General features: G+C 29.5%; 5 protein-coding genes across 5 annotated transcripts; 3 read left to right on the top strand and 2 right to left on the bottom strand.

Annotated features, from left to right (window-relative positions):
* Positions 1 to 4,695: 4,695 nt before the first annotated feature.
* LOC113799637 (low-density lipoprotein receptor-related protein 4-like) lies at positions 4,696 to 18,491 on the top strand. Its single transcript, XM_075820550.1, has 15 exons — positions 4,696 to 5,509; positions 6,681 to 7,003; positions 7,095 to 7,290; positions 10,513 to 10,608; positions 10,666 to 10,815; positions 10,897 to 11,244; positions 12,261 to 12,380; positions 12,485 to 13,136; positions 13,226 to 14,871; positions 14,947 to 16,269; positions 16,340 to 16,819; positions 16,930 to 17,448; positions 17,512 to 17,811; positions 17,885 to 17,972; positions 18,036 to 18,491. Exons 1-15 carry the CDS (start codon positions 5,239 to 5,241, stop codon positions 18,406 to 18,408), a joined length of 6,885 nt encoding a protein of 2,294 aa, XP_075676665.1. The 5' UTR covers positions 4,696 to 5,238; the 3' UTR covers positions 18,409 to 18,491.
* Positions 18,492 to 18,556: 65 nt separating this feature from the next.
* On the top strand, positions 18,557 to 19,677 carry LOC113799636 (oxysterol-binding protein-related protein 11). Its single transcript, XM_027350299.2, has 4 exons — positions 18,557 to 18,832; positions 18,917 to 19,042; positions 19,097 to 19,417; positions 19,490 to 19,677. Exons 1-4 carry the CDS (start codon positions 18,674 to 18,676, stop codon positions 19,652 to 19,654), a joined length of 771 nt encoding a protein of 256 aa, XP_027206100.1. The 5' UTR covers positions 18,557 to 18,673; the 3' UTR covers positions 19,655 to 19,677.
* Positions 19,048 to 24,033, bottom strand: LOC113799635 (mast cell protease 1A-like). The gene is made up of 4 exons (XM_027350297.2): positions 23,520 to 24,033; positions 22,614 to 22,860; positions 22,386 to 22,560; positions 19,048 to 22,328 (listed from the first exon to the last, which is right to left on the bottom strand). The coding sequence occupies exons 1-4, from the start codon at positions 23,939 to 23,941 to the stop codon at positions 22,024 to 22,026; spliced, it is 1,149 nt and encodes a 382-aa protein (XP_027206098.2). The 5' UTR covers positions 23,942 to 24,033; the 3' UTR covers positions 19,048 to 22,023.
* rump (heterogeneous nuclear ribonucleoprotein rumpelstiltskin) lies at positions 19,857 to 21,834 on the top strand. The gene has a single exon (XM_027350296.2). It carries the CDS (start codon positions 19,857 to 19,859, stop codon positions 21,594 to 21,596), a length of 1,740 nt encoding a protein of 579 aa, XP_027206097.1. The 3' UTR covers positions 21,597 to 21,834.
* Positions 24,034 to 24,176: 143 nt separating the features above from the next.
* LOC113799429 (uncharacterized) lies at positions 24,177 to 26,798 on the bottom strand. Its single transcript, XM_027350052.2, has 2 exons — positions 25,574 to 26,798; positions 24,177 to 25,522 (listed from the first exon to the last, which is right to left on the bottom strand). The coding sequence occupies exons 1-2, from the start codon at positions 26,555 to 26,557 to the stop codon at positions 24,536 to 24,538; spliced, it is 1,971 nt and encodes a 656-aa protein (XP_027205853.2). The 5' UTR covers positions 26,558 to 26,798; the 3' UTR covers positions 24,177 to 24,535.
* Between the last annotated feature and the right edge of the window lie 32 nt (positions 26,799 to 26,830).

Genomic DNA, 26,830 nt, shown 5'->3' with positions numbered 1-26,830 from the left:
GATGATGATAATAATAATAATAATAGAAATTGAATGCCGACTTTATGGAATTTTTTTTCCTTTTTTTTGGAATCGGAATTTTTTTCTCATGTGTTTTGTTTCTCCATTATATCTAATATCTAATTTGGTTTCTTACGCTTTGTGTTGGGTGTATATATTTTATCGATAGTCGATCATTTTTATGGGGTTTTTTTTTGGATATTATTACTCGTTTATTCGAAGTAATCATTAACTTTATGTGTCAATGTTTTTTTCCTGTTTGTATAAAATGGCATAGAAAGAGAAGAAAAAAAATGCTAAATCATTTTTTGCTTATTTCCTTTTTTTGTTCTTCTTTTTTTGCTCTAGGGTTTGACTATAGTATTTTTTTGGTAGAAATTATAATCATTCTTTTTTTTTGGTTCACATCCTTTTTTTTGTGTGTTCCCTTTATGAAACAGTTTTCCGATATTGCGTGCGTTTATTTTCATTTTTTTTATCTATATCAACTTGGTTCTTAAATATTTTTTTTCACCATCATTTGAAATTTATGGGTGCTGAAATTGGAAAGAAGAAAAAATGTAATAGATGTTTTAAAGATGAATGACAATTTTTATTCTTGTTCGACGAAGGACCGAATTTATGTTTGCAAGAAACATAAACATAAACATCATTTGTTTTCAAGATATATACGAAAAAATCTCTAAACCCAATAGATTTTCATCATCATCTTCAACTGTTTTGATAGATTATTTTATTTTTAGTTTTCCATCAACAAAACCAACAGACAAACAATAGGCATATACATTTAACAAAGGTAGTCGACTTTTTTTCAATCAAAATTTTTTTTCAATTTAAAAAATTCTATTAATTTCTTTCAGATAACTTTTTTTTGGCACTCAATAAAGCAATGAGAACAAGTCAAAAACAAACAATTTTTTTTACTGATATAAAATCCAAAAAAAACGAAATTGTTTGGAATAACTATTGGATGGCTATTTTGTTTTGTGGTTCTGACGCCCAATAAAAATCAATCGAAAAATAAATTGTTTTCATTTGGAAAATAAAAATTCCTAATAATAATGATCAAAAGTAACGGAAAAAGTGAAAAAATAGAAAGAATTTGTTCATTGATCGAGATCAGAATGATGTTGTTTGTGGTGTGTGTGGGTTGGACCCTGTGTTCACTATACAGGATTGATGTGTTTGTGTGTATCGATAAAGTTGTGACAAAACAAAATGTGAATCACACAAATAAATAAAATGTCCGGGTTACTTTTTTGTTTTTCCGAAAATAAAAACTTTCTAGCTCATCATATAAAAGTTTAAGTGAGAAAAGATAAATAAATAAATAAATTCTGTCCTCTTAATCAAGACAACAACAACAACAAACAAAAAAACCGAATGTGTGAATGTCTGTGTTCAATTTTCCGTTAGATAAATGATTTTGCTTGATTCAAAATGGCCTCCTCAAAAAAAACTATTGATTGAAATTAATCTACAAGCTTGTTCATTTGTCTTTTTTTAAGTTTTGTCGTTGTAGTTGCTGGTGATGATGGTTTTATTTGTTTTATTTCGATGATTTTTATTTACCGCTATTAAATAACAACGTCATTTTTGTTTTTTATTTGAACCAAATTGTAACTATTGATATGAGGAAACGAAAATCAAATGCAATAATATGGAAGGAACATGGTTTTATCAAACTTTTTTTTGTGTGAAAAAATTGTAAAAAATGGCATTCTGAAAAATCACAGGAAAAATGAATGATTTGCTTAGCAAGCACAACAAGCTTTTTTCTATATACATTTATGTTTGTTTCAAGTATATTTTGTTATTCTTGTTGTTGTTGTTGTTTGCACTGATGATTGTTAGCTTCCTTCCTTGCATTAGTTGATAATTTATTTTTCTAAAATCTAACAATTCTGTTTTGTTGTAAACAGGATTTCATGTTTGAAAGATTATAGTATCTGTATCCTATTCTTTTCTTTTTTTTTGTTTTGTAATTTATTTTTGTTTTCATTTTGAATCATTTCTTCTTTCAATTCTTTTCATTTGATTACGAATGATGGTGATGATATAACAAGAAAAAATTAATGGGAAAAAACATTGTATTATAAATCGAAAGAAATTCGAGCGGAAATCAAAAAGTGTACCTTGATGGATAATACAATCGATGCTGGTTTCCAAAAAAAAAAACATTCTGATTATTGATTTCATTTGTTAATCCGATTGATAAGTTATGAAAACAGGCATATTTTCTAATCTTATCTGATATAATTAATATATGAAAAAACATATAGCCAGCATCATTACAGCTTTGGATAAAACAAACATAATGGATTATCTAGCAAAAAAAATAATAAAAATGATCATTTTTTTCTTCCTGACAATATTTTTTTTGTAGATTTTCTGATAATTCATTAAGAATCAACACAGAGAAGCTTTCAAAAATATCCAGTGAATTACATTTTATATATAAATTGACTGATGATCATTAAAACTATAGTAATACTAATATCTTTTCGATAATAAGAAAAATGTAATATAAAATTTTCTTGTTTTCACAACCAATGTTTTTGGCTTCTTAAAATATTGACAAACATTTACAAAATGTGTCAATGATACATACAAGACGACAGTCAAGAAGATAATAATAAGTATGGTATTTAAAAAAATTTAATTGGTCTCATGTTACCAGACAAAAATGAATGTAGCCACAGACAAAATAGAAAAAAAGTAAAGAAAAAATGGATGGAAATATTTCCGGATAAAGATTCTAGTTGGTTGTTTGTGTTGTTGTTTTTTTCATGTGGTTTGGATGTCAATGAATCAAGAAAATGATATTCATAACACAAAAAAAACACAACACTAGATTGTCATTTTTTTCTGATTTTCATATTATTTTCAAGCAAATTTCATATCCACACTTTTGTCTTTTTTTAAAAAAAAACTTCAAATGTATTGTGTTGCTGTTTAGTTGTTTGTCACTTTATTTCCGATCCATTATAGAGATACATAATATTTGTGTAAGCATTTTATTTTTTTCTCTTGTTTAACAGCAACTCTTTTTTTTCGGGTATTTGTATGTTTGTGTTTCTTGTTCTTCATTGTGAATTCAAGAAAAAAAAGTGGTAAAATTTTACAGAATATTTTATTTGAAACAAAACTTATAATATTTCTTACCGTTTTGAAACAAGAAAGAATAAGATTTCAGTAGTGAATATAAATATATTATACATTTCATTTCAAAGTTTGACATGTTTTTTTTCGAGTTCACTTCTTTTATTTTTCATTATAAAAAAAAATTGTTTATCTTTTTTTTTCATTTCTTGTTTCACATTTGTTTCATTTGTTCTGTTGTTAATCGAGGTGATAATACATTCATCTTTCATTCATGCATTCATGTATAAAATAAAAGATGAATTTTTTTTTCTTTTCGTTAAGGTCTTTAATTTCAGAATAATAATCGAAAGATTATAAGCAGAAACTAAATAAACGGAAGAAAAAGAGTAGTAGATGAAAATTCTATTATTTTCATCAGCATGAACATCATCATATATATGATTATAATTCTCAAATTATCTGTTTATTATACTGAAATTTGTTAAAGATTTTTTGTTTTGTGTTCATCATCAGCTATTATATGATTGAAAATAAATGATTCTTTATAATTTACACGATACAAAGCAATGTTTCAAAGCTATAGATTTAAGTTGAATGAACAATGTTTTGACTTGACTTCAATTCATTCATTCATCCATTTATTCTTTTTTTCGGTTCATTCGGTTATAGTATATTCTGTCTTTCATTGTGTGTGTGTTAGTTTGCATGGTACATTCATAATTATATGGCGACAATCCATAATAGATTTCGTATGAATAGACACATTGCTCATTGTATCTTCTATATATACACACGCAAACGTTTTCATTGATATTGAATAAAAAATAAATAATTTTAAAAAGTATGATTTATGTAAAATTGTAGGAAAAAAAATTTGAATAATGAAAAATAAACAAAATGAACAAAATGAATGAATATTGTGAATACAAAACAATCGATCAAATAAAATACAAAATCAATAAATGGATAAACAAATTGAATAGATATAGAATGAATTTTATTTTAAATGATCTGTTCTTTTTTTTTTGCTTATCGAAATATTATTTTAATGATGATGATGATGATGGTTCTTTTTTTCAAAAGATTTGTTTGTGTCATCAATTTTTTAGTCAAACAAAATATAGATAATGATAATTAGCGTATTGATAATTTTTTTGAAATTTTAAATAATTTTGTTGTTGTTGTCTTTTTCTATCCAGTGAAAATAAATAACGAAAAAATAAAAAATAAAATTCCACAGAAATGCAATGAGGAGAAGCTCACATTCAGGCAACGTTCACTAATAATTGATGGGCTGCACGTATCATTATTAATGTTAACCATAACCGATTCAAGAAAAAAAAACAATCAAATAATCTTGGAAACAAAAATTGGCCATAAATATCTTGAATCATCGACAACAAAAATAACAATAATAGATTTTTTTTTATTTAAATTTTTTCAATGCAAATAAATGCATGTCAGTGTGTTTTTGTGTGTATGAGTTATTGATAAATTTTTTGTAGATTCCAATTCTCAATTTTGAAAATTTCAATAATTCTATGAATAATATTTCATCCATTTTTTTCCTACATCATCTATAGTAAACTGCCATTTTTATTCATTTATTTTTTTTTTTTTGCTTCACTGTCTTCACCTATACCATTATATATTGGTTATGTTTGCGCCTGATATAAAAATATAAAACATAAAAAAGAAAAAACCGACAGCAAATATTCGGATATTAAAAACCTATTGACATTGGACAGACTGGAAACACTTGCACAAAAAAAAATCATATCAAAAGTTTTCAATTTTCCAACCCAAATATTTGTATCATTTCATGGTGTGTAATAGTTTTGGGTGAAAAAAATTGTGAATAATGTGGACATTTAACTATAGTGTTGTGTTGTGTATCGTCAATGAAAAATTGATTGTTGTCATATATGATATTGAATCAATGTTTTTTTCTTCTTTTTTTTCATTCATGAATTTATTGAATAAATAAATGACCAATAATTCCGTTGATATTTGAATAATGATACCAAATAAATGAAACGATAAAGAGAAAAAAATTGGAAAAAAAGTTAAATCAATTTTGTTTACAAAAAATAAATGTTTTTATAGGCTAAGAATAAATATGATGATAAAATAATGAAAAAAGTAACCATCATCGAAACTGTTTGGCAACAATATCATCAACAACAACAGCAACAAAAATGTAACTATATGATTTTATCAACAAAAAATGTTGTTCAACATCAACCACAAAAACCAAAGATCAAATCGACAACGAAAAAAACGATAACAGATGACCGGAAGTTGCAGTCATCATTTTCAACAAAATTTACATCAACATCATTATCATTATTATGGATATTTATTATTATTTTGATCAATCTGATCACTTTAATAACATGTTCAGGTTTGTTATGTCATTTTAAATTTGATAAATTAATAATAAAAATAACGATTTTTGACAACGACAATCATATAATGAATATCTTGAACAAAAATCATTCAAACTGAGATTGTCAAAGATGTTTTGATAACCAAAAAAAAAAAATTCAAATGACAAAAATTCATATCCATTTGATTTTATCCACTTTACAAATGATGAGTATATCATACATCATTTTTAAACATTATTATGAAATTTGTTTAAATTATTCAACAAAAAATGAAGAACAGTTTAATATAATGATAATCAAATGAAAAAAAACATTATTTAAAGAATAATGATAAAGAAATTTTATTATATAAAAAAACTCTTCATCATTATTCTTTTTTTTTGTTGTAAATCTCAACAACGACAACAGCAAAAAAAATAATGATTATTATGATGATAATAATTTAAACCCCTCTTTATCCCTTTTAAATACAAAACATATAAAAATGATACGAGAAAAAAAAAATTCTCATTCCCATATGATTGTTGAATTGAGAATTCAATACACACACACACAAACAAACTGAGAAAAAGAGATAGGGAAACCGCAGGAGATTTTTGTCAATATTTTCTTTTTCATCAATGTTTTTTTTCGGAACATACATACAAACATACATTGAATGTCATCATATTTTTCCTTGACAGCAGAAATAGCGTGAAAATATTCTTTTCGTTTTTGGTTTTGGTTGTTGAATTAAAATTCTGTTCAACATCGATTTTTTTTCGGTTGTTGTTGTCGTTGTTTATATATCGAGATAATGTTGTTGAATTAAGATCTTGTTTCGATATGTTTTTTTGTGGTCCTGGCAAAAAAAACCTATGATATTTGTGGTCACTATTAATCCAAATAGCTAAATAAAATCGATTATTTTCTCATTCCTGTGTTTCGTGATTGTATAAATTCATTTTTATTACTGTTTTTGGAGTTGCAAGAATGAAAATTCTATAGCCATCAATTTTTCTATTATATTGAACTTGGAAATTTCATTCATTTCATGTACAAAATTTTTGATTTTTTGCATGAAATTTTTTTCCAAAAGATAAATAGATCTACCGAAACACAACTGTTCATCGTGTAAAAAAATCTGATCCATTTATTTAATTATTTTCATTTGTCATATTGTCTTTTATTTATTGAATTTTCTAGATAATGAAGATTCGGTTGGTCATGTTCGAAGAAACATTATTGGTATCAATAATATTGGTAATAATAATCATCTTTGTAGCCTTTGTGGATCGGATACTTTTGCTTGTGGAAGCACAATAATTACTTCATCGTATTTATTATCGATGAAAAATGAAACATTGTATAAAAATATTAGTAACATTGATCATAATGAACTAAAAATTGATAAAATTTCCAATAATAATAATGATGACGACGATGTTCAATATGATGATCATCAAAATGAAAATTCATTTCAAGATTCAAGACAATTGCATTCATCATTTCATCCGTTAAACAATATGGTAAAACAATTTATTTTATAATGAGAAAAAAATTTTGAAAATTGTTAATTCTTTTTATTCAAACAACAACAACAATAATAATGATAATAAGGTGAAACAATCTACTAATGATGAGAATAAGAATGAAACGAATAATAAAACGACAATCATCGACAAACAACGAAGGCATTCCATTTCAACACCATCATCATCAACAACATTTTCAACAAATTGTACATGTATTCCGCTGAGTTGGCAATGTGATGGTGAACCTGATTGTCCGGATTCGTCCGATGAAATTGGATGCGGTATGTGTAAACGTAATTTTTTTCTCCTTATCAAAACAATAATCATATTTGAATTCAGGATATTAGAAAGTGAGAGAGAGAGATGAAGATTCGTAACAAAAAAAAGGAAAAGAAATGTGTTTGCAGTCAAAACAAAATAAAGAAAGATGAAATAAAACCTTCAGAATTGACTATCAATATATTATTATAGATTGTACAAGATCCTAATATAATATTGAATGTTTCAACATTAATAATATCCGTTGATTTTTGTTGTTGTTGTTTGTTTATTTGTTCATTTTATTTTATTCAAACTAAATTCAAAACATGTTTTTCTTTCAAGATATTTTGAATTCAACAAATTGACATTTTATAAAAATAAACTTTTACTGATGTTGATATTTTCTTTAGTTTATTTCATCATTTTGTATCTCATATAATAAAATGAGAATTTTGTCGGTCAAAAGCAAAAAAAAAAAGAATCATGATCAATAGCAATTTAGCAATGTCTGTATTTTTTTTGGTAATCATGAACAAGAATCAGGCATTTACTTTTACAAAATAAAAAAAATAGCAATTACTTTTTACCAAAAAAAAAAAGAAAAAGAAAAAATACAATCTACATAACATCAAACATTGATGGTATGTTTCTGTCTGTCTCTATGTGTTGTGTAATTTCTTTATTATGAAAAAAATATCAGTGCAAAATGCCAATCTAATCGCCGATTAAAATCGATATTTGTTTTTTTTTTTTTGCTTCATATGAAGAATACCCAAGAATGAGTGAGCGTATGTGTGAAAGAAGAAGAAGAAGAATAATGAAAAAAATAGAATAAAAGTAATTTGTTGTTGGTGTTATCATGTTTGACACATATCCAAACATAAAAATTTGATGCAAAAAAAGGAAAGAAAACAGATACTATATAACAATAGATTATAAATACGATTAGATGGTTAAAAATTTGACAAAAAAAAAAACAATCTTTTGGCACTGAATAAATGAATTTAATCGATCTTTGTAATCAAAAAAAAGAAACAACAACAACAACAAAATATCATTTAATGAATAAATGAATGAAAATATTTGAGATTCATTATTTTCAAATGTTTACAATCATAAATGGAACAACCATAATTGTTTGTTTTTTTTCGCATACTTTTTTTTGAATCATAAAAACAAGAAATCCTTTTTTTCCAACTCTTTAATCATCATAATCAACAGTGATTATGAATTGTATGAATTTGTTTTGCAGAAAACATATACATTTCAATTGAATTAAACCATGTATAAAACATTATACATTAGTTATTTATATTATTTATTCATGATCATTAAATACTGAAAACCTTTTTTTTTGAAATTTCCGTTTTTTATATACAATCTTTTTTTCAAACAAAAACTGGTCAAATAATTAAACATTAAAATCATTAAACCAGTAGGCAAAAGAAAAAAATTAATTAAAAAGTAAATTTGGAATTGTCTGTGTGTGTGTTATGTCTACATGTCTAATGTAATGAAAATTTGGAAAACAAAAAGAAAAACAAAATCTATCCAGAATATGATCAAATTCATTATCATGCTTGTTTGTTAATTATAATCATCGATTATCAAATGAACAAATTAATGTAATTTATTCAAATTTTTTTTCATCCTACTTCACATACACACTTGTCATTTTCAAAAATTCTTCCGCATTTATTTTTTTTTCACATGAAACAGATGAAAAATGAATATCAAAGGATTTTTTTTCATTGAAAAAAGAAAAACATTTAGTATTTTAACGTATCAAAATAAATGGAGAAATTTTTTTTTGTTCCATTCATTATCATTGAAATTTTTTTACTTCTTGAACAAAATATTCTTTTAGTTTTTTATATCCACTTATTCTAATTCTTATTACTTTAAACATCATACTAGAGAGAGTGAAAAAAATGAAAAAGAATGACGATGTTATTGAACACGAACATCAGAACATAAGAATAAACACATTAGTATACTTTGGTGTTTGTATGATTTTTTTCCTGTTTTTGTTTTGTTTGTTTGTCCCATTTTGTTGAAACGTGAGCTGAAATCCAAAACAATCTTATTTTCATCATCATTATCATCAACTTATAAAAATACATAGAAAATTTTATTCTGTATCATATTCATTGACAATTAACACAATCATGTATAATGTTTAATAATAACAACAAAATTATCATTAAAATAAATTGTCGTGATGAAATTCATCACTATTCCCCTTTTATTTCCATATTTTATTCTATATTCATATTGAATTATATTGTTTTAGTTTAAGCCTATGATGATGATTATCGTGTTTTGTTTTTATTTTCTTTTTTCGGTTGGTGATGATGATCTTGCCAAAGTAATTAATAACATTGCAATGACGATGTAGAAAAAAATAAAACGATAAAAACTTTCAAACGAAAACAAATGACAACAAATTCATGAAACTAACTTTTTGTTGCTGTTGTTGTTATTCCTTGCTCTGTTTTCCACTGTCTTGTTCGTCTTTGTTCCAAACAGTGATTTGATCATGTTTCAACACACAATGATGTGCTCCATATTTTTTCATCATATTAAAAATCATCGTAACAACAGACTGATATTTTTTAATCTTTTCTCGTTCACTCCAAGTATGCGTTCCAGAAACAAGATCAAAACGAAAATAGAAAAAAAAATTCTACTTTTATGCATTGTAATGAATGATTTGTTCGTTCGACAATAACAATAACGATAATGATAATGATGATAATAAAAATAGATTTTTTTTCGTCTTCTTTTTCTTCTCCAATCATTCTTTAATAAACCAGAAACAAAACAAAAAATATAGTATTAAAAAAAATAAATAATGTCATTCTGAAACAAGAATCTGAAAATTCTAATATTTGTCATCAACATTTTGTTATTTTATTTGAATCATTGAATTTTCATTCATTTATTCATTACTGGAATATTTGATAATATTCAAAAGAATATGAAAAACGTGATTTGAATTATATATAAACATTAAATGAGATTAGATCTAATTATTTGAATGAAAACAAAAACAAAAACAAAAAATATTCTGATAAATTATTTATTTTTCTATTTGAAACATTCTATAATAAATGCTGAATATTCAATACGAATCAATCGATTGGAACAAATTTTTTACTGAGATTTGAAAAAATAACAATTTTCACTATAAATTATTATTAGAATTAATTAATTGTTGTTCATTTTATCTTTAATAATAGTGAAACCAAATTGTTCATCAATCACAGAATTTAGTTGTTTAACCATATCAAAATGTATCAGCAAAGAATTATTCTGCAATCAATTCGATGACTGTGGTATGTGATAAGTTAATGTTATTTTTAAAAAAAAATATATTAAAATAATTACTATAGGTGATAATTCGGATGAAATCGATTGTATGGCTCGAGAATGTGATATTGAGAACGAAACACGTTGCGATAATGGACGATGTATACCAAGTGAATGGCTTTGTGATCATTATGATGATTGTGGTGATCAAAGTGATGAACGATGCATTGATCGTATGTAAACATTTTATATTAATACAAATAAAACATCTAAAGAAAAATTGAATATGGATGTCATAAACAAAATTCTTTTAGCTTGCTCACCGGACGAATTTCGTTGTCAATCTGGTCATTGTATTCCAATCACTCATCAATGTAATAATGTAACCGATTGTATCGATATGTCTGATGAATTCGATTGCCATCATGGTATTATAACACAATCTATGTCAAATATTATCATTGATAATACATATGTATCATCGACAACAATATTAAATGAAAAATATAATAATAAAACACAAGATATTGGTTTTGTTGGCGTTCATTTAGCCAAATGTCCTACAGGACAATTCATGTGCCATAATGGTCTTTGCATTTCCGAACTATATCATTGTGACAATGATAATGATTGTGGTGATTGGTCGGATGAAAAAAATTGTGGTAAGTAAATGTAAATAATCGAAAATAACACACACACACACACACACACAATAAAATCGAAAATCATTTAGCCGGAAGTTAATGTCAAATTTTATTTTTATTTTTTCGCTTGCGGAAAACTAAAATTTATCATTATTATTATTATTATTATGTCGTCTTTTTTTTTCTTTCTATCCATTTGTGTCATTATTAGACATCAATAAGAATCATTTGATATTTGTTGTTTATCTTTGTGTATGTGTGTATTTGAAATTGAACAAAATAAAACGATAGCAAGAAAAAAAAATTAATCAATTATTAATCAATAAACTTGAATAGGTATATAATGGAAAAAAATTTCTGTTATTGGCAGTTTGTTTCATCCAAATCAAAACAAACAAAACAACAAGCTCTTAGATTCTTAGTTTTCTAAAAAAATAATATTCCTAGTTCAACTCTATTACTCTATTATCACCCTCATTTTCTAATATTTGCCGATATGATGATTGTTCTCCAGAGAAAAATTAAAGCTATTAGCGTCTGAACCTTTTTGGTTGTTGTTGTTGTTCCAACTCTAATCAATTCCTATCCATATTATTGGACAGCAATCAATATTTATTTGTGTGTGTGTGTGGTGTATTGATGATTGCGAATTGAAAAAAACAAATTCCAAATAGTTCAAAAAAAACAAGAAATATAAAAAATGATGATGATTGAAACTAACATAAACGACTATCATTATTCGATTCTATTTTATATAATCATGAATCAGTGATTCTTGTCGAAGGATGCAAAATGTAGATTACATAATGAAAATAATCGAAAAAAATATCTTTTCCATTTTGTGGTATAGCTACATTCAGTTTTTCTAATTCAAACATTCAATGGGATAGAAAATAAATTCATTTTCACATCGACTAAATTAAATTTCCTTAATTGTGTAAACACAAACACTTGCTGACAAACAATTAAACCAGTGGAATGGATGATGCTAATTCCGTTTTGTTATGTTTTCATCAATTTTTTTTCGATTACAGATGGCCATTTTAAGTGCCGTGTTACCGAATTTCTATGCAATAATGGACAATGTATACATCAGGATTGGCGTTGTGATGGTGATTTTGATTGTGAAGATTTTTCTGATGAATCTAATTGTCGTATGTATTATTTAATCATTAGTATTTGTTTTTGGATAATGCAAAGATAATAGATTAAATTTTTGCTTTTTGTTTTGTATTCAATATTAATAAAATTTATATAGCAAGTCAATCATGTACAAAACAAGAATTCCGTTGTCGATCTGGCCAATGTATTCAAGATAATCTTCGTTGTGATGGCGATAGAGACTGTTATGATAATAGTGATGAAGAAGAATGTTTAGATAATTTAGAATGCACCAGTGGTAATTTCCGTTGCCGTGATGGAACATGCATTAGTTTAACTAGTGTCTGTGATGGTGCTCCAAATTGTCCGGATGGTTCGGATGAAGATACCAATTCGACGTGCATTGCAAACATGATGGCTTGTCGTGAAAGTGGCTTTCCATGTCAACATATTTGTGTTGCAACCACTACCGGACATTATTGTGCCTGTAAAGAAGGCTATCGTAAAGCTAGTGATGGACGATCATGTATTGACATTGATGAATGTTTTGTCGGTAGCCTTCGAGCCGATTATTTAGAACATTATGTCAATTTTCGCTTCACTGATCATCATCATCATCAACAACATCATCGTAATCAAGCGTTGACACTGCCAAACATACAATTGTGTTCACAAAAATGTGAAAATTCTGTTCCAGGATTCCAATGTTCATGTGCCAATGGATATCGACTGCGGGTCGATAAACGACGATGTAAAGCAATTCAAGCGCCTGAGCCTACATTGCTTGTCGCCGATTTTACTAACTTGAGGTATGCAAAACATGTTTCTAAGCCGACTTATACATTCTCATCAATCATATTTTTTTATGTGAATTCGTTCAATCATTTATTTAAAAAAGAGCTTTAATTCTAGATTCAACAATCCTAGTCAATAATTATGCGCCATTATCATTAAATAAACTTCATTCTGAAATGGAATCGATAGACTTAACGTCTATAGATTCATTGAGTTCAGAACTTATTCACAACGATTATCACTATAAGAAAAATCTTTATTTTTGGACTAGTAAAAAATCGAGAAAAATTTTTAGTGCCTCTGTTGAGATCAATCCAAAAGATCTTATTGCTTCAAATTATTCTTCCTTCAATCACCAGCTGCCTTTACCATTATTGCCAATCATGCTAAATAATATTAAACCCATAATAGAAATTGGCATTGTTGAACCGAATAGTATTGCCGTTGATTGGATCAATGATAGAATTTATTGGACCGATTCTGGTACTTCAAGAATCGAATACTGCAATTTGGATGGCTCAAATCGTAAAGTAATGTTTGCTCATTCGGTCGAAATACCGAAATCGATTGTCATAAATCCTGATAAGAAAGCCATCTATTGGAGTGATTGGGGCCAACCGGTACGTATTGAAAGTTCCTTTATGGATGGTTCAGCCAGACAAATTATTATAAGTGCTTTGCTCATGAACCCTACTGGCCTTACGATTGATTATCCAGCCAACAAACTTTATTGGATAGATATCAGACAAAATTTGATTGAATGTTCAAATTTGGATGGTTACAATCGTTATACGATAGTGCATGATGAAGTGCAATATCCTATTTCATTGACCATATTTGAAGATAATCTTTATTGGACTGGTCTTAAATCAACCAAAATTAATATTGTCAACAAACTGAGTGGAAAGCTTATAACAAAGATAGAGACAAGCCATGACAATTCCACTAATGACCGAATGAATATTAATGTCAAAGTATTTCATCCATTACGACAGCCTGATATCGAATTCAATATTTGCCAATCACATGCTTGTTCAGACATTTGTTTGCCTAACAATAATTCTTATAGTTGCCTTTGTCCATTTGGATTCAGTTTCAAAGATCAGAACACCAAAAAATGCAAGAAAGATTCCGATTCATTGTTGTTGTTTACACGTCGAAATGAAATTCGAGCTATAAATCTTTCGAAGCGTAAATTAATGACTGAACAAAATAATTCGTATGAAGATTTTAATCTGGATTATGTTCTCCCTATTCTTCGTATCTCTTTTGTTGTTTCCATGGATTATGATTGGTCAACATCAACCATATTTTGGGCCGATCTACTTAATAAATCTATCAGTAGTGCTTATTGGAATGGCCAACACCAACAAGTCATTATTAGTTCTTCACTGGAAGCGCCTTCAGGAATTGCTTATGATTGGATAACAAAAAATATTTATTGGGTTGACACTGGACGTAATGTGATCGAAGTGTCAAGAACCGATGGCTCATTTCGTTCACTTGTTATTTGGCGATCATTAGACCAGCCTCGGGATATTGTTTTAGACCCACAAACTTCTCTAATGTTTTGGTCTCAATGGAATAATCACACAGCAAATATTGAACGATCCGGAATGGACGGTTCGTTTCGTATGAAGATTCATTCGACAAATCTAACAAGACCGCATGGATTGGCCATTGATTTTATCAGTAAGCGTCTTTATTGGACAGATTCTAGTAAATCTCGGATTGAATATTCTTTCTATGGTGAGTTTTAGGTTATCAAATTGATTGAAAAATTATAGTCATTTCATTATAAAATATTCTGTTCAACATATTTAGATGGATCCGAACGACGTGCTCTGTATCCACCGAATATTCGTCAACCTTTCGCTGTAGCTATAAAAGATGATTTAGTTTATTGGTCAGATCTATATTTTCGTAATATACAACAGGCAAATAAAATCACTGGACGTATGAGTAGCATTGTGTCCGAAAATCTTGACAATCTAATGGATCTGATAATATTTCAATACAATCATACTAGCTCAAGAGAAGATTATCGTAGCTCGATTCGAAATATCTGCCATAGATCTAAATGTTCACATTTATGTGTTTTGTCGACCGAACAGCTTGGCTATAAATGTCTTTGTCCCATCGGAATACGGTTATTGTCCGATAACACTACTTGTGCATCAGATATGCAAAAATATCTAATAATGACGACACGTAACGATATTAAACGTATATCCCTTGATACAGAATATCGTTTTGACGTTCGACTACCACTCAATCAAAGACTATTAAACGCTTTTGTTTTAGATGTCCATTTTCAATCCAATACGGTTTACTGGTCGGATACTAATGAAAATGTCATTTATAAATCGAATATTCTGGGTGGAGAAATTCAAAAAATACTCAATTATGGTCTAAGCGGCGTTAATGGTCTGGCTATCGATAATGTTGGTAATAAAATTTATTGGACTGATGCCGGACGAAAACGAATCGAAGTGGCTAATTTAGATGGAACGTTTCGAAAAGTTTTGCTGAGTAAAGATCTTGATTCTCCTCGTGCTATCGCTCTCAATAGTAAAAGTGGTCATATGGTTTGGGCAGATTGGGGATCACAAGTACGAATCGAACGTGCTGACATGGACGGAAAACGGCGAGCTCTAATTGTGAATGAAAATCTTGGCTGGCCGAATGGAATTACTTTTACCAAAAATGGTCGAATCATTTGGACAGATTCGAAAACTCATACGATCGAAATTGTAGATTTGAATGGCAGTAATCGGGGTATCTTAATCAAAGATTTGCCTTCACCATACGGTATTACCATCATGGATGATTATGTTTATTGGACTGATTGGCAAACAAAATCGGTTAATCGACTATATTTAAGTTCGGATCATGAATCATATGTAATTGTACAAACGAATTCGAAAATGGAGATGGTTTCAAAATCATTAAACAATCTGGTTGATATTGTTGCCGTAAACAAGGTTCCGGATTTATCGATACTTTTCAATAATCATCACATGAAAACAATATGTCGTGAAAATAATACTTGTTCACATTTGTGCCTTTTAAATAGTGATCCTGGTTATTCTTGTCACTGTCCTTCGGGTGTTGTTTTGTTGGATGATTTGACAACTTGTAAATCAGGTAATTTGTATGTTAAGAATTTACTTTTCGTTTTTGCTAAATTCATGTTTTTTTTTAATGTGGTATACAGAAATAAGCGAACAAATATTGATTGCCTGTGAAAATAATATTAGACGACTGTCATTAGATGTAGAAGACTGGATCGATATTTATTTGCCAATCAATAACCTAATTGATGTGGTAACATTTGATTTTCATTATCGTTATGGACAAATTTTTTATGTTGACACAAACATTAATGAGATACGATCATTGAAAATTGTATCGGGAAAAAATCTAAGCCAATTGGCTGAAGCAAGTTCATTGAAAATAATAACTATTATCAATAGTGATATTAAAAAAATAACCAGCATTGCTGTTGATTGGATTGCTGATAATATTTATTGGAGCGATCAAGAACGACATATAATCGAAGTGGCAAGAATTGATGGTTCTTCACGAAAAATATTGATCGATCTTGATTTAGATGAGCCAAAATGTCTTGAAGTGATGCCTAATTCAGGTTTTATTTTTTGGATCAATGGTGGCAATAATCAAAAAATTGAAAGAGGTTTGATTGATACTATACAAATTGTGTTTCCATTATTATTATTATTATTATTATTATTATTATTATTATTATTATTATTATTTTATTTATTTATTTTATCACAAAAAAAGCTTTTTTAGATGGTAGTTCTCGAATCAAATTGATTGATTCAAATATTGGATTGGTTAATGGATTGGCTGTTGATGATGGTATTGAAAATCATGATAGAATGCCTCGTATTTATTGGAGTGATGAAGTGTTGAAACGAATCGAAACGGCTGCCGTCGATGGTACTCAACGACGAATCATAATTGCTTCTGGATTGACATTACCATTCAGTATTACAGTATTAGGTGACTACATCTATTGGTCGGATCTTTATCATAAGGTTGTCGAAAGGGCAAACCGTTGGACTGGTTTCAATTATGAATTAATTAGCGATAATATTGAAAATATTAGACAGATTAGAGCTGTTTCGGAATCAAGACAGAAAATAGATTTTTATTGGGAAGAAAATCCTGATGATCCAAACATACCACATTCGAATCCGTGTGCCCAACAAAATGGACAATGTAGTCATCTTTGTCTTTTTCGATCACATGGATATATATGCGCATGTCCTTTATTAATTGATACGCCATGTTCGACTGGTAATTGTCATAATTTATGGATTATTTATAACAACATTATAATTTTTAAAAAAAATTTTCCAGTTCCTGGACAGACTAATTTAACGATGAAAGTTGAAATAGAATTACCTGATTGGAATTTGGATTCGAATGTTCAGCAAAATTTGGAGGTACCAACAAGTTCGACAGAAAAAATTCTCGTTGTTCAACTAAACGAATTTTCAATCCATAATGATTCGAATGAAAAAACCGATTCATTAAACAATAGCAGCCTGATCGATGAGATTACCAATACAAATAATTCCTGTATATTGTACTTATCCAATTATAATATACCTATGGTCAACATATCTGAATGTATCTCATCGACATTCAATTTTTCCGGTATTTATAAAAATATAATTTTAATTTAAGATTTTAATATGAAAACTTGGCATTTCATTGTATGGGAATGTAGGAGATTTTTTTCAAACTGTCTGCAAAATTATATTAATTATTTCTACTTTAGTAATTATTTGTGCCATCATCATGTTGTTATTCAAACGGTAATGTGAAATCAATGAAATAATTTCAAGTATTTTAAGTATTGTTTTTTTTTGCATCGTTAGAAAATTACGAAAGACCGATAGATACAACCAACATCGTCATCATCATAATCGATCGAACAATGTTCATGATGAATTTATTGATAAACAAATTGAACATCATACATCATTACCAATCCCACCACCACCACGGCCACCAACATCACAATCAAGAGTTATGGATGGAGTTTTTCCACCCATCTATAGTGATTATAATAACACTATGAATATAACGCCAATAGTCAACATTCAATCAAAATTATCAAACATCAAATCGATTAGAAATAATGATCCATCTTTTAGATCACAGCCCTTTGTTTACGGTGGAGGCAATGTTATTCGTGTGGAAAATCCTGCCAATCAATATCCAACAATTCACTTTAAATCAATCGATTAAAAATTGTTAATTTTTTTTTTTGAAATGAATTTTTTTCTAATCAATTTGTTATATTAAAATGAATAAATTTTTTTATACACATATTTCTAAACATATTAAAGTTTGAATTTTATTGATAGATGGCGCATTTGTTCAAGTGAGGCATAAATTCATCATTTGATAAAAAAAAGATTATACATATTCTTTTGTACCGATATAATTATTTTCTGTTTCTGATCATTACTCCCATCATATCTCATTGAAATTTAAGTAAAAATTAAATGCTATGTCAATAGATCAGCAAAAAATCGAATCAATCAACAGCCATAAAAAGACCTCATCAATAAAGGATAGAACAAATGAATCTATCCAAGAATTATCAAGTGATACTAAATTAACATCACAAGAATTGGATCATCTTTGTTCAGTAATGTTACGTGCAAAGGTATTGATTATATTGTAATTAACATGAAACAAGTATTAATACTCATTTGGTTTCAATTGAATTCCTTAAAAAAAATTTTCATAGGAATTTGATGAAAAAGAATCTAAAATTTTTGAAGGACAATTGTGTAAATATACAAATGTGGTTAAAGGTTGGCAATATCGTTGGTTTGTCATCAATTCTGCCCGAGGCGTGCTTGAATATTATGCGGTGAATAAAAATCATAATTTTATATTTAATTTTAATTATTTATATTATTATTAGTCTAAAGATAGACATAAACTTAGAGGCTGTTTTCAATTGGCCAATTGTCAAGTGATGCCATCCGATGAAGATTCACAAACATTTTCCGTTCATTCTGCTTATGGAGAAGTTTATAAATTAAAAGCAGCCAATGCAAAAGATAGACAAAAATGGGTAGATAATCTACGTTTGGCCGTGCAATTACAGGAGAATAAAGTACAAAAAAATTTATCCATAAATTCTGTCAAACCGAACAACAATAATAATCAAATGGTTGCCAATTCCCCATTAACATCAGATTTGTTGAGCTCTTTTGATGGTGTACAAAATCAGTTATTAGTGGTATGTTTCTTTTAATCAATGTTATTTCTTCAAATCGAATTGATCAAAATATTACATTTTTTTCGACTACAGGCCAAAGATCATTATGATACCATAGTAAAACTCATTGAAAATGTTTCAAATACTGACGAAGATTTATTAATCCTAAAAGCTACATCATTAGCTGCTATAAATTCATTGGAACGATGTTTTTCCGTATTAGAATCATTAAATTATAAAATCCATTACAAAAAATAAAAAAATTCTTTTAAAAATCTTAATTGACAAAAGTCGACCGTTAATGTCGAAATAGAGCAACTTTTTTCCATTTATATTGACTCAACAATGCTCGCGAACTCAATTATTGTTCTCTCTTGCGACAAGCTCTATTGTTTGCTTTTTTGTTTATTCGCCGGTTAAATTGATCAATTTTTTTTGTGTTTCAAAATCATAGTTCATCATGGACAACAACGGTATTAAGGCAGAATCCAACGAAAATGGTGAGAAGAGAATTGACCAAAATACTTCGAACAATGATTTGCCCAAAAACAGCAATGATTCTAGCCGTTCAAAAGATTCTGGTCGAAGCGGTGGTCGTCGTGATCGTGATCGTAGTCGTTCGCGTCGTCGTTCTCGCTCACCAATTCGCTCGCGTGAAGATCGTTCAAACAAAATTCATCGACGTGTTTATGTTGCTAATATTCCTTTTGATGTAAAGTGGGGTGAGCTCAAAGATTTATTTCGCGATAAAGTTGGCAATGTTCGTTTTTGTCAGCTATTCGAAAATGAAGAAGGGAAACCTCGTGGATGTGGTTTAGTTGAATTTGAAGATTCAGCTTCTGCTAAAAAAGCTATTGAAGTACTCAATCGCTTTGATTACAAAGGTCGAGAACTTGTTGTCAAAGAAGACCTTGATATAGATCGTGATCGTTTCGGGCGATTAATTCTTTCTTCAGGTCGAGAGGATCGTGAACGTGATCGCAGTAGACGAAGAGATCGATATGAAGATCGATATTCAAATGGTTCGGATTCTGGTTCTAATCCTTACCAGACATATGGCTTGAGTCCACAGTTTCTCAATTCGCTTGGTATCAAAGGTCCATTGACAAATCGAGTATTTGTTGCTAATCTTGATTATAAAGTTAGCGAACGTAAACTCGAGGACATTTTCGGATTAGCTGGAAAAATTACCAAAGTTCGATTGTATTGTGACAATGAAGGAAAATCGAAAGGTTTTGGTGTTGTCGAATTCGAACATCCTGTCGAAGCAGTTCAAGCAATCTCAATGTTCAACAATCAAAAACTTTATGATCGAATTCTTAGTGTTCGCTTGGACAAATTTGACAATGAGGAATCATTTGGTAAAGATGGTTTGCCCGCTAAATTACCACGAGGTCTTGAGAGTATTGGCAAAGGTCTTGGTATCGATGGTCAGCCATTGAATATTGCTAAAAGCATTGTCAGTAGTCCTGCACCAGGCATGCAAGGTCAATCGTTGCCTGGACCGCCACCGATTACTCCACAAGGGCCCAATGTTACGCCACAAGCAGCAACAGCAGCTATCAACGTCTTGAGCAACTTAGCTGGCCATTTGCCTACGTTGACTCAATCATTGGCACAATTGTCTAATAATCCTCCTGGTACAATAGCATCAACACCTTCGGCTTCTTCAACTGGCTATCCTCCATCAAATACTGATATTCCTGGAACTGGAAATACAATTTCAGGTGCTACTCCTAGCGGTTATGGACATAGTGGTTATACTTCTGTTGTTCCACATGGAAATGGTACCCCTCAGCCTGCTGCACCATATCCAAATTCAAGTCAAATGATGCCATCCAGTTATGGTACGGCACCGCCTCCTTCAACTTCTTCAGTTCCATACAGTGCTAATACTGGAACGCCTAATGCTCCCATCAGTTCTTATTCTACCTACGATCAACGTGGCGATTATCGTGATGATAAATATCGAACATCCGGAATCGATACAATTTTCGTTAGAAATTTGCCTCCAAATTTTAGCTGGCAAAATCTTCGTGATCGTTTTAATGAAGTCGGCGAAGTTCGATTTGCTGAAATCAAAGGCCATGGCACCGCTCTGGTTCGTTTCGGATCTGATCGTGATGCACAAAGAGCAGTAGATTTAATGAATGGAATTCGTATCGAAAATCGTGCGATTGAAGTCACTCTTTATTATTAATATCATTATCATTCAAAAAAAAATCACATCTTTTCTATTCGTTTTCATATATTCACCATCATTTTCAAAGTTTTGACGTATCGGTATTCTGTTTTTTTTTCGTTTTGTCATTTCGAATTTTCGGATCATTCATTTTATCATTCTAATTGCTAAATGTCTATCTTATTTTGTAACTGACTAATTTCCACTTGATTCACACAGAATATTGATCCATATGAATATATCCTTTTGCAAAATATGTTCTAGTTAATTTCATTTCATTCATTAATAGCCAATGTTCATTAATCTTTTTACCATAATATATTATTCATTGGATATTGGTTTCGAAAAAAATAAAGATCTCGCATTTTTTGATGGCTGGTTATTTGTTCGAATCACGAATTTTCATGAATTCTTTTTATTGTTGTTGACAATAATGATAATGTCATTAAATTAGAACATTTGTATTATTTTCAATTGTTTTAGTTATCCATTCAAGATATGCCAAAACTTTTGTATAGACAGCTGGTTTTGTATAATGGGATGATCCATAGGAAACAATTCCTTCGAGAAACCATGATTGATTTTGGTTCAAACATTGTAATGGTCCACCAGAATCGCCCGTACAAGGTCCATGATTCAAAGTACCAGCACAAACTTGTGTATCATCCAAATCTGAATAGAATTTTCGACAATCATCCATCGTTTGTAAGCTTTGTTGAACTTTTTTTAATGTATCGGATTTTTCCATATCTGTTGAAAAAAAATAAAATAATAAAATAGCAAAAAAAAATTCAATTTCCGAATTACGTTCGCCGATTCTGCCCCATCCCAATGTTAGACATTGATCGTGATCAAAATTATCATATGAATTTAGCATATGAATTGGAGATATGTATTCATCAAATTCAATTATTTCAGACAATTCGACCAAAGCAATATCATTTTTTATATTCCAATGATCATATTGCTCGTGTATTATTGCCTGGGTGGACGGATTAAAAATTATGTTTTTATCTCAATTGTTGATTTTCTTACCTTTTTTGCTTTGATAACTTTTCGACCTTTTTCCTCCATTTCTGTGATATTGTGTGATCCTAAGAATACGATATTTTGACTTAAATTATAACCATTTGGTTCGAAACAATGGGCTGCCGAAATTATCCATCGATTATTGATAAGAGTACCATCGCATACATTTGTCATTGATTTTTGCCATTCATGTAATGGAATATAATACAATTTCATATATACCATCCACGGAAATTGATGTGGTCGAGCATCTTCACCACCAATAATTCGAACAGAATCATCTAGGTTTTCTAATCTATATGAAAATGAATTTCTGGCTAAGAAAATGGCGACAAACAAAATTTGAAATAAGTTAATCATTATTCCTATCAGTTTCAACAATTAATATATTGCAATATACAATCACAGATCTTATGACAATGATCAATGTTTAATATATCTACAAATCGATATTATCAAAAAAAATTTTCAAATCTCATTTAATTATTTAGGTTAAATTTTCCAATAATAAGGATCCCCCCAACATTTTATGTTGAGATATGATATGTTTGTATAAATTTATATTTTTTTTGTAAAACAATCAAAATGCTTATTGCAATTGTTACATTTGCTCAAACATGCACAGTCTGATTTTTAATTACACATATACGTTCTATACATAAGATTTATTTGCAACAAATTACGTTATCGCTACATATCCGGAAGACATGATACATGGAATTATTTTAAAAAATAAAATGTTTTAAAAAAATCACAATGAATGTAAAGAAAATTTAAAAAATGAATAAAATATTGAAATTAAAAATTCTTAAAATCATTTATAAATAATTTCAAATGCTTTTTCTCCTTTTTAAAGAATTATAGCAAAAATTAAATGTTTTGCAAGCTAATTTTTCTCCAATTGTTGCAGCAACCATAGTACCAGCCCAAATGCCCAAACTTGATGGAGTCGACATTACAACGCCAGATGCCAAAGTTCCACACAAAGCACTTACAGAATATTTAGCAGCAACTTCTGCCGTTTCTTTGGGAAATAGAGTTTTTTGTTCTATCAGATTTTGTCGTCTATTTTTTAAATCCTGAATGATTATTATCACTTCTTCTTTATAATTTTCATTATTGTCATCGTCTTCGATTTGGGAAAGATGATTTTCGAGATCTATGATTGATTTTTCAATAAAATTAATTGCCTCTTTCAATTCATTGTAATTGGTGTAATCTTTTTCAATCGATTTTAATAAATTGTAAACCGCAAAGAATCGACTGTACCATTTTTGAGCTTTTAACAATTTAACTTTTAAAGATGTTTGATTTGTTTGGTTTGTTGATGACATGATTTTTTGAGTATAAATGATTTGTTTTGATTTAATGCAATCAGTTTTACTTGTTGCATTATCTATAAGACCTCTCCACCAATTTTCTATTGCATTGCCATCTCTTGTTTATAATTTTGATAAAACATGAAAAAACAAAAATTATTTTATTAAATTGATGTTTGCCATTGATTTTATCTTCGAATCGAATCGATTTTTTTTCAATATATTTTGTTGTTTTACAAAAAAAAATCAATTAATGTTTTATCACTTTCATTTGAAAAAATGACGCTTTTATTATCAAATATCATAGTAATAGAAAAGTAAACAAAATTAATATTTATGCATATATTTATAATGAATGATTATATGAAAATTAGCAAGAAGTGAATTTACCACAGAACCAAGATTGAGATATAGATAAATAAGATTATCTAAACAAGCAAAGTCAGAGTAAAAGAAATGTCATGTTGATAAGTCAATCGTAAGCTCGATATTATAAGTAAAAAATTTTTAGTCTGTCTACCATTTAGAATCAAGTTAGGGACAATTTCCTGGACGATCAGAAACTAATTTTAAAAATCTATTTGATTTGAATCACTTTAGCGAGCTTAATTAAGCCATGGTCGATGAATCTAATTGGGACTTGACTGCAACTGACAAGACATCACTCTGACTTGAAAATGGTTGGATGTTCTTATTAACAACAGAATTCATATTAATTGGCTCTTGCATGGTTATTCTATGTTTTTGTTTGCTATATTTGTGCCATTGTTTCTGGCACTCATAAGCTATCAATCGAAGACGTTGTTTTCGTTCAATTTTGGTAGCCATAATTCGATCTTTCTTGGCGGTGATTTGAGGTAATAATTGTAACCAAACTTGTCGACGTTTTCGCTGCAAAATTTCCAAACGTTGATGCTGTTGGTCGATTGCTTTGGCCGTTGAAGGCGGTTTTTTATGATCATTTTTTTTCGAAAGACCAGCACTTTCGTCTTTATGAATTGTCGGTCTCTTTGCGGGTTTTGATGACTTTTTCGACTTGAATTTACCGTTTTCGCGAATGGTTTTGAAAGAATCACATTCCGTCTGTCCGATAGATGACGATGATAACATAATTGAAGCCGTTTTAGTCGTTAGATCTTGTTGTTTAGAAGCAAGAGATGTGTTGAGTTTAGACTGTTTTTTATCAGTTACATTATTCGTATTGAAATTTGATTGTTGTGGTCCAACAATGGCTGTCTTGAATGGATCAAGTAAAAGAGCAGATTTATCATTACAATTCACATTCGCCACATTTACTGATCTAATTATAGATGCATGATCGTGATCGGTGGAGATAGGTAAATTCGCACTTTGTGCGGCGGCTATCACGGGCTGTTTTGGATCCAATGAGGTCAATTGACTGATAAAATCTGATGACTGACTGACAATCGATGATTTCCCGTTAGAATTTGTGTTTACAGAATCCAATTGTGAAGCATTTGATGCAAGATTATCAACACTAGCGATGGTTGTAGAATCGTGAAAATAAGGACCAAAATTCATGTCTAGATCATCATCATCGTCCTCGTCGTCTGTATCGAAAATATTTTCGGGTAACTATATAAACAAATATATTAGAATATTTATTATTAGAAAAGAATATCTTACTGTTTCGTTGTGGTATGAATTAAGCCGATTTACAATGCCAACAAATCGTGTGGTGTTTACCGATTGCTGATTCTGTACACTGTTACCGGTATTGTTTTGATCGTTGGTAGATTTGTTTAGCTTAAGAGTATCAAGTGTCTTAGAATTGTTGTTAGTGATCTGTTGATTATGAACTTTTTGTACATTCGAGGAAGTGAAAAAAATCGATTTCGGATTGATCGAAACTTGTATTTCTTCATCATCCTTTACCTTGACCCCTTTGATCTGACATTTTGCATTCGTAGATAACGACTGGGTGCATTCAACAGTGTTTAACTTGCTTCGTTTGCGTGAGATCGGTGATGCCGTGTCGGGCAAATTGGTATTCGATGCAGATCTGGGTTTCATTTGATCATTTGTAATCGTCCCTATATCCGTTTCCTGGGTCAAAAGGGTTGGATTAGGTATATGTTTGACTGTTGAACTGTTGTTGTTGATAACACGATTTGTATTGTTAATCAAAGATCTAGTTGAAGGACATATATTGGAAGAATAAAGAACCAAATTTCCATTTCCACTGGTGATAGTTGAATATACACCATTGTTGCTAGATTCAATTGACGGGGATGAATGTTCAGGACACTTGGTTATTTGCTGAATTCTGGCCAATGTGCTACTCTTGTTTAGCTTTGAATTACTGATGACAGGCCGCACAACAATTTTATTTCCATTTATTATTGTGGCATTGGTTGTTGGCGTTAAAATCGAATGGGATGACCCATTAGTCGATGATGTTGATGTTCCAAATAATGTTTCCAAGTTAGGGAATGTCAAAGTATGACGATGATGATGATGATTGTGGTGATGTGATGCGAACGGATGCGAATGTCCACCAATGAGTACTTTGTTAGCAACCGAGCCTGCTGTTGTCGTACCATTTGAGACTTGCATGATCGACTGCAGATTCGTATTTTGTTGCGTTTGTAGAGATATATTGGCCATCATGATTGTCCACTATTGTTATATAATAAACATCAATAATCTATCTGATCAATAAATGAACATGGTCCCACATAGCACAAGGCAAACAGATGAAGAATGATAAACACGAGAGAAACAAACAAACAAATGCACAATGAAGATTTACGTTGGTTCTAGCTGGATGCTATTGATTTATCTCTATATAGACCTAATGCTTAGTAGCAGCAACAATCAGGCAGCTGACACAGGTGCCCGTGACATTAATAAAGTATATAGCCCAGGGAGAGTAATAAATGA

Source organism: Dermatophagoides pteronyssinus, unplaced genomic scaffold, assembly GCF_027571235.1.
Source record: "Dermatophagoides pteronyssinus isolate colony J.1.1.1.1 unplaced genomic scaffold, Derpt_VIB-CSIC_2022.12 sq0007, whole genome shotgun sequence".
NCBI lineage: Eukaryota > Metazoa > Arthropoda > Arachnida > Sarcoptiformes > Pyroglyphidae > Dermatophagoides > Dermatophagoides pteronyssinus.
The sequence above is the reverse complement of the archived record's forward strand: the minus strand, read 5'-3'. Positions and strand labels throughout refer to the sequence as shown.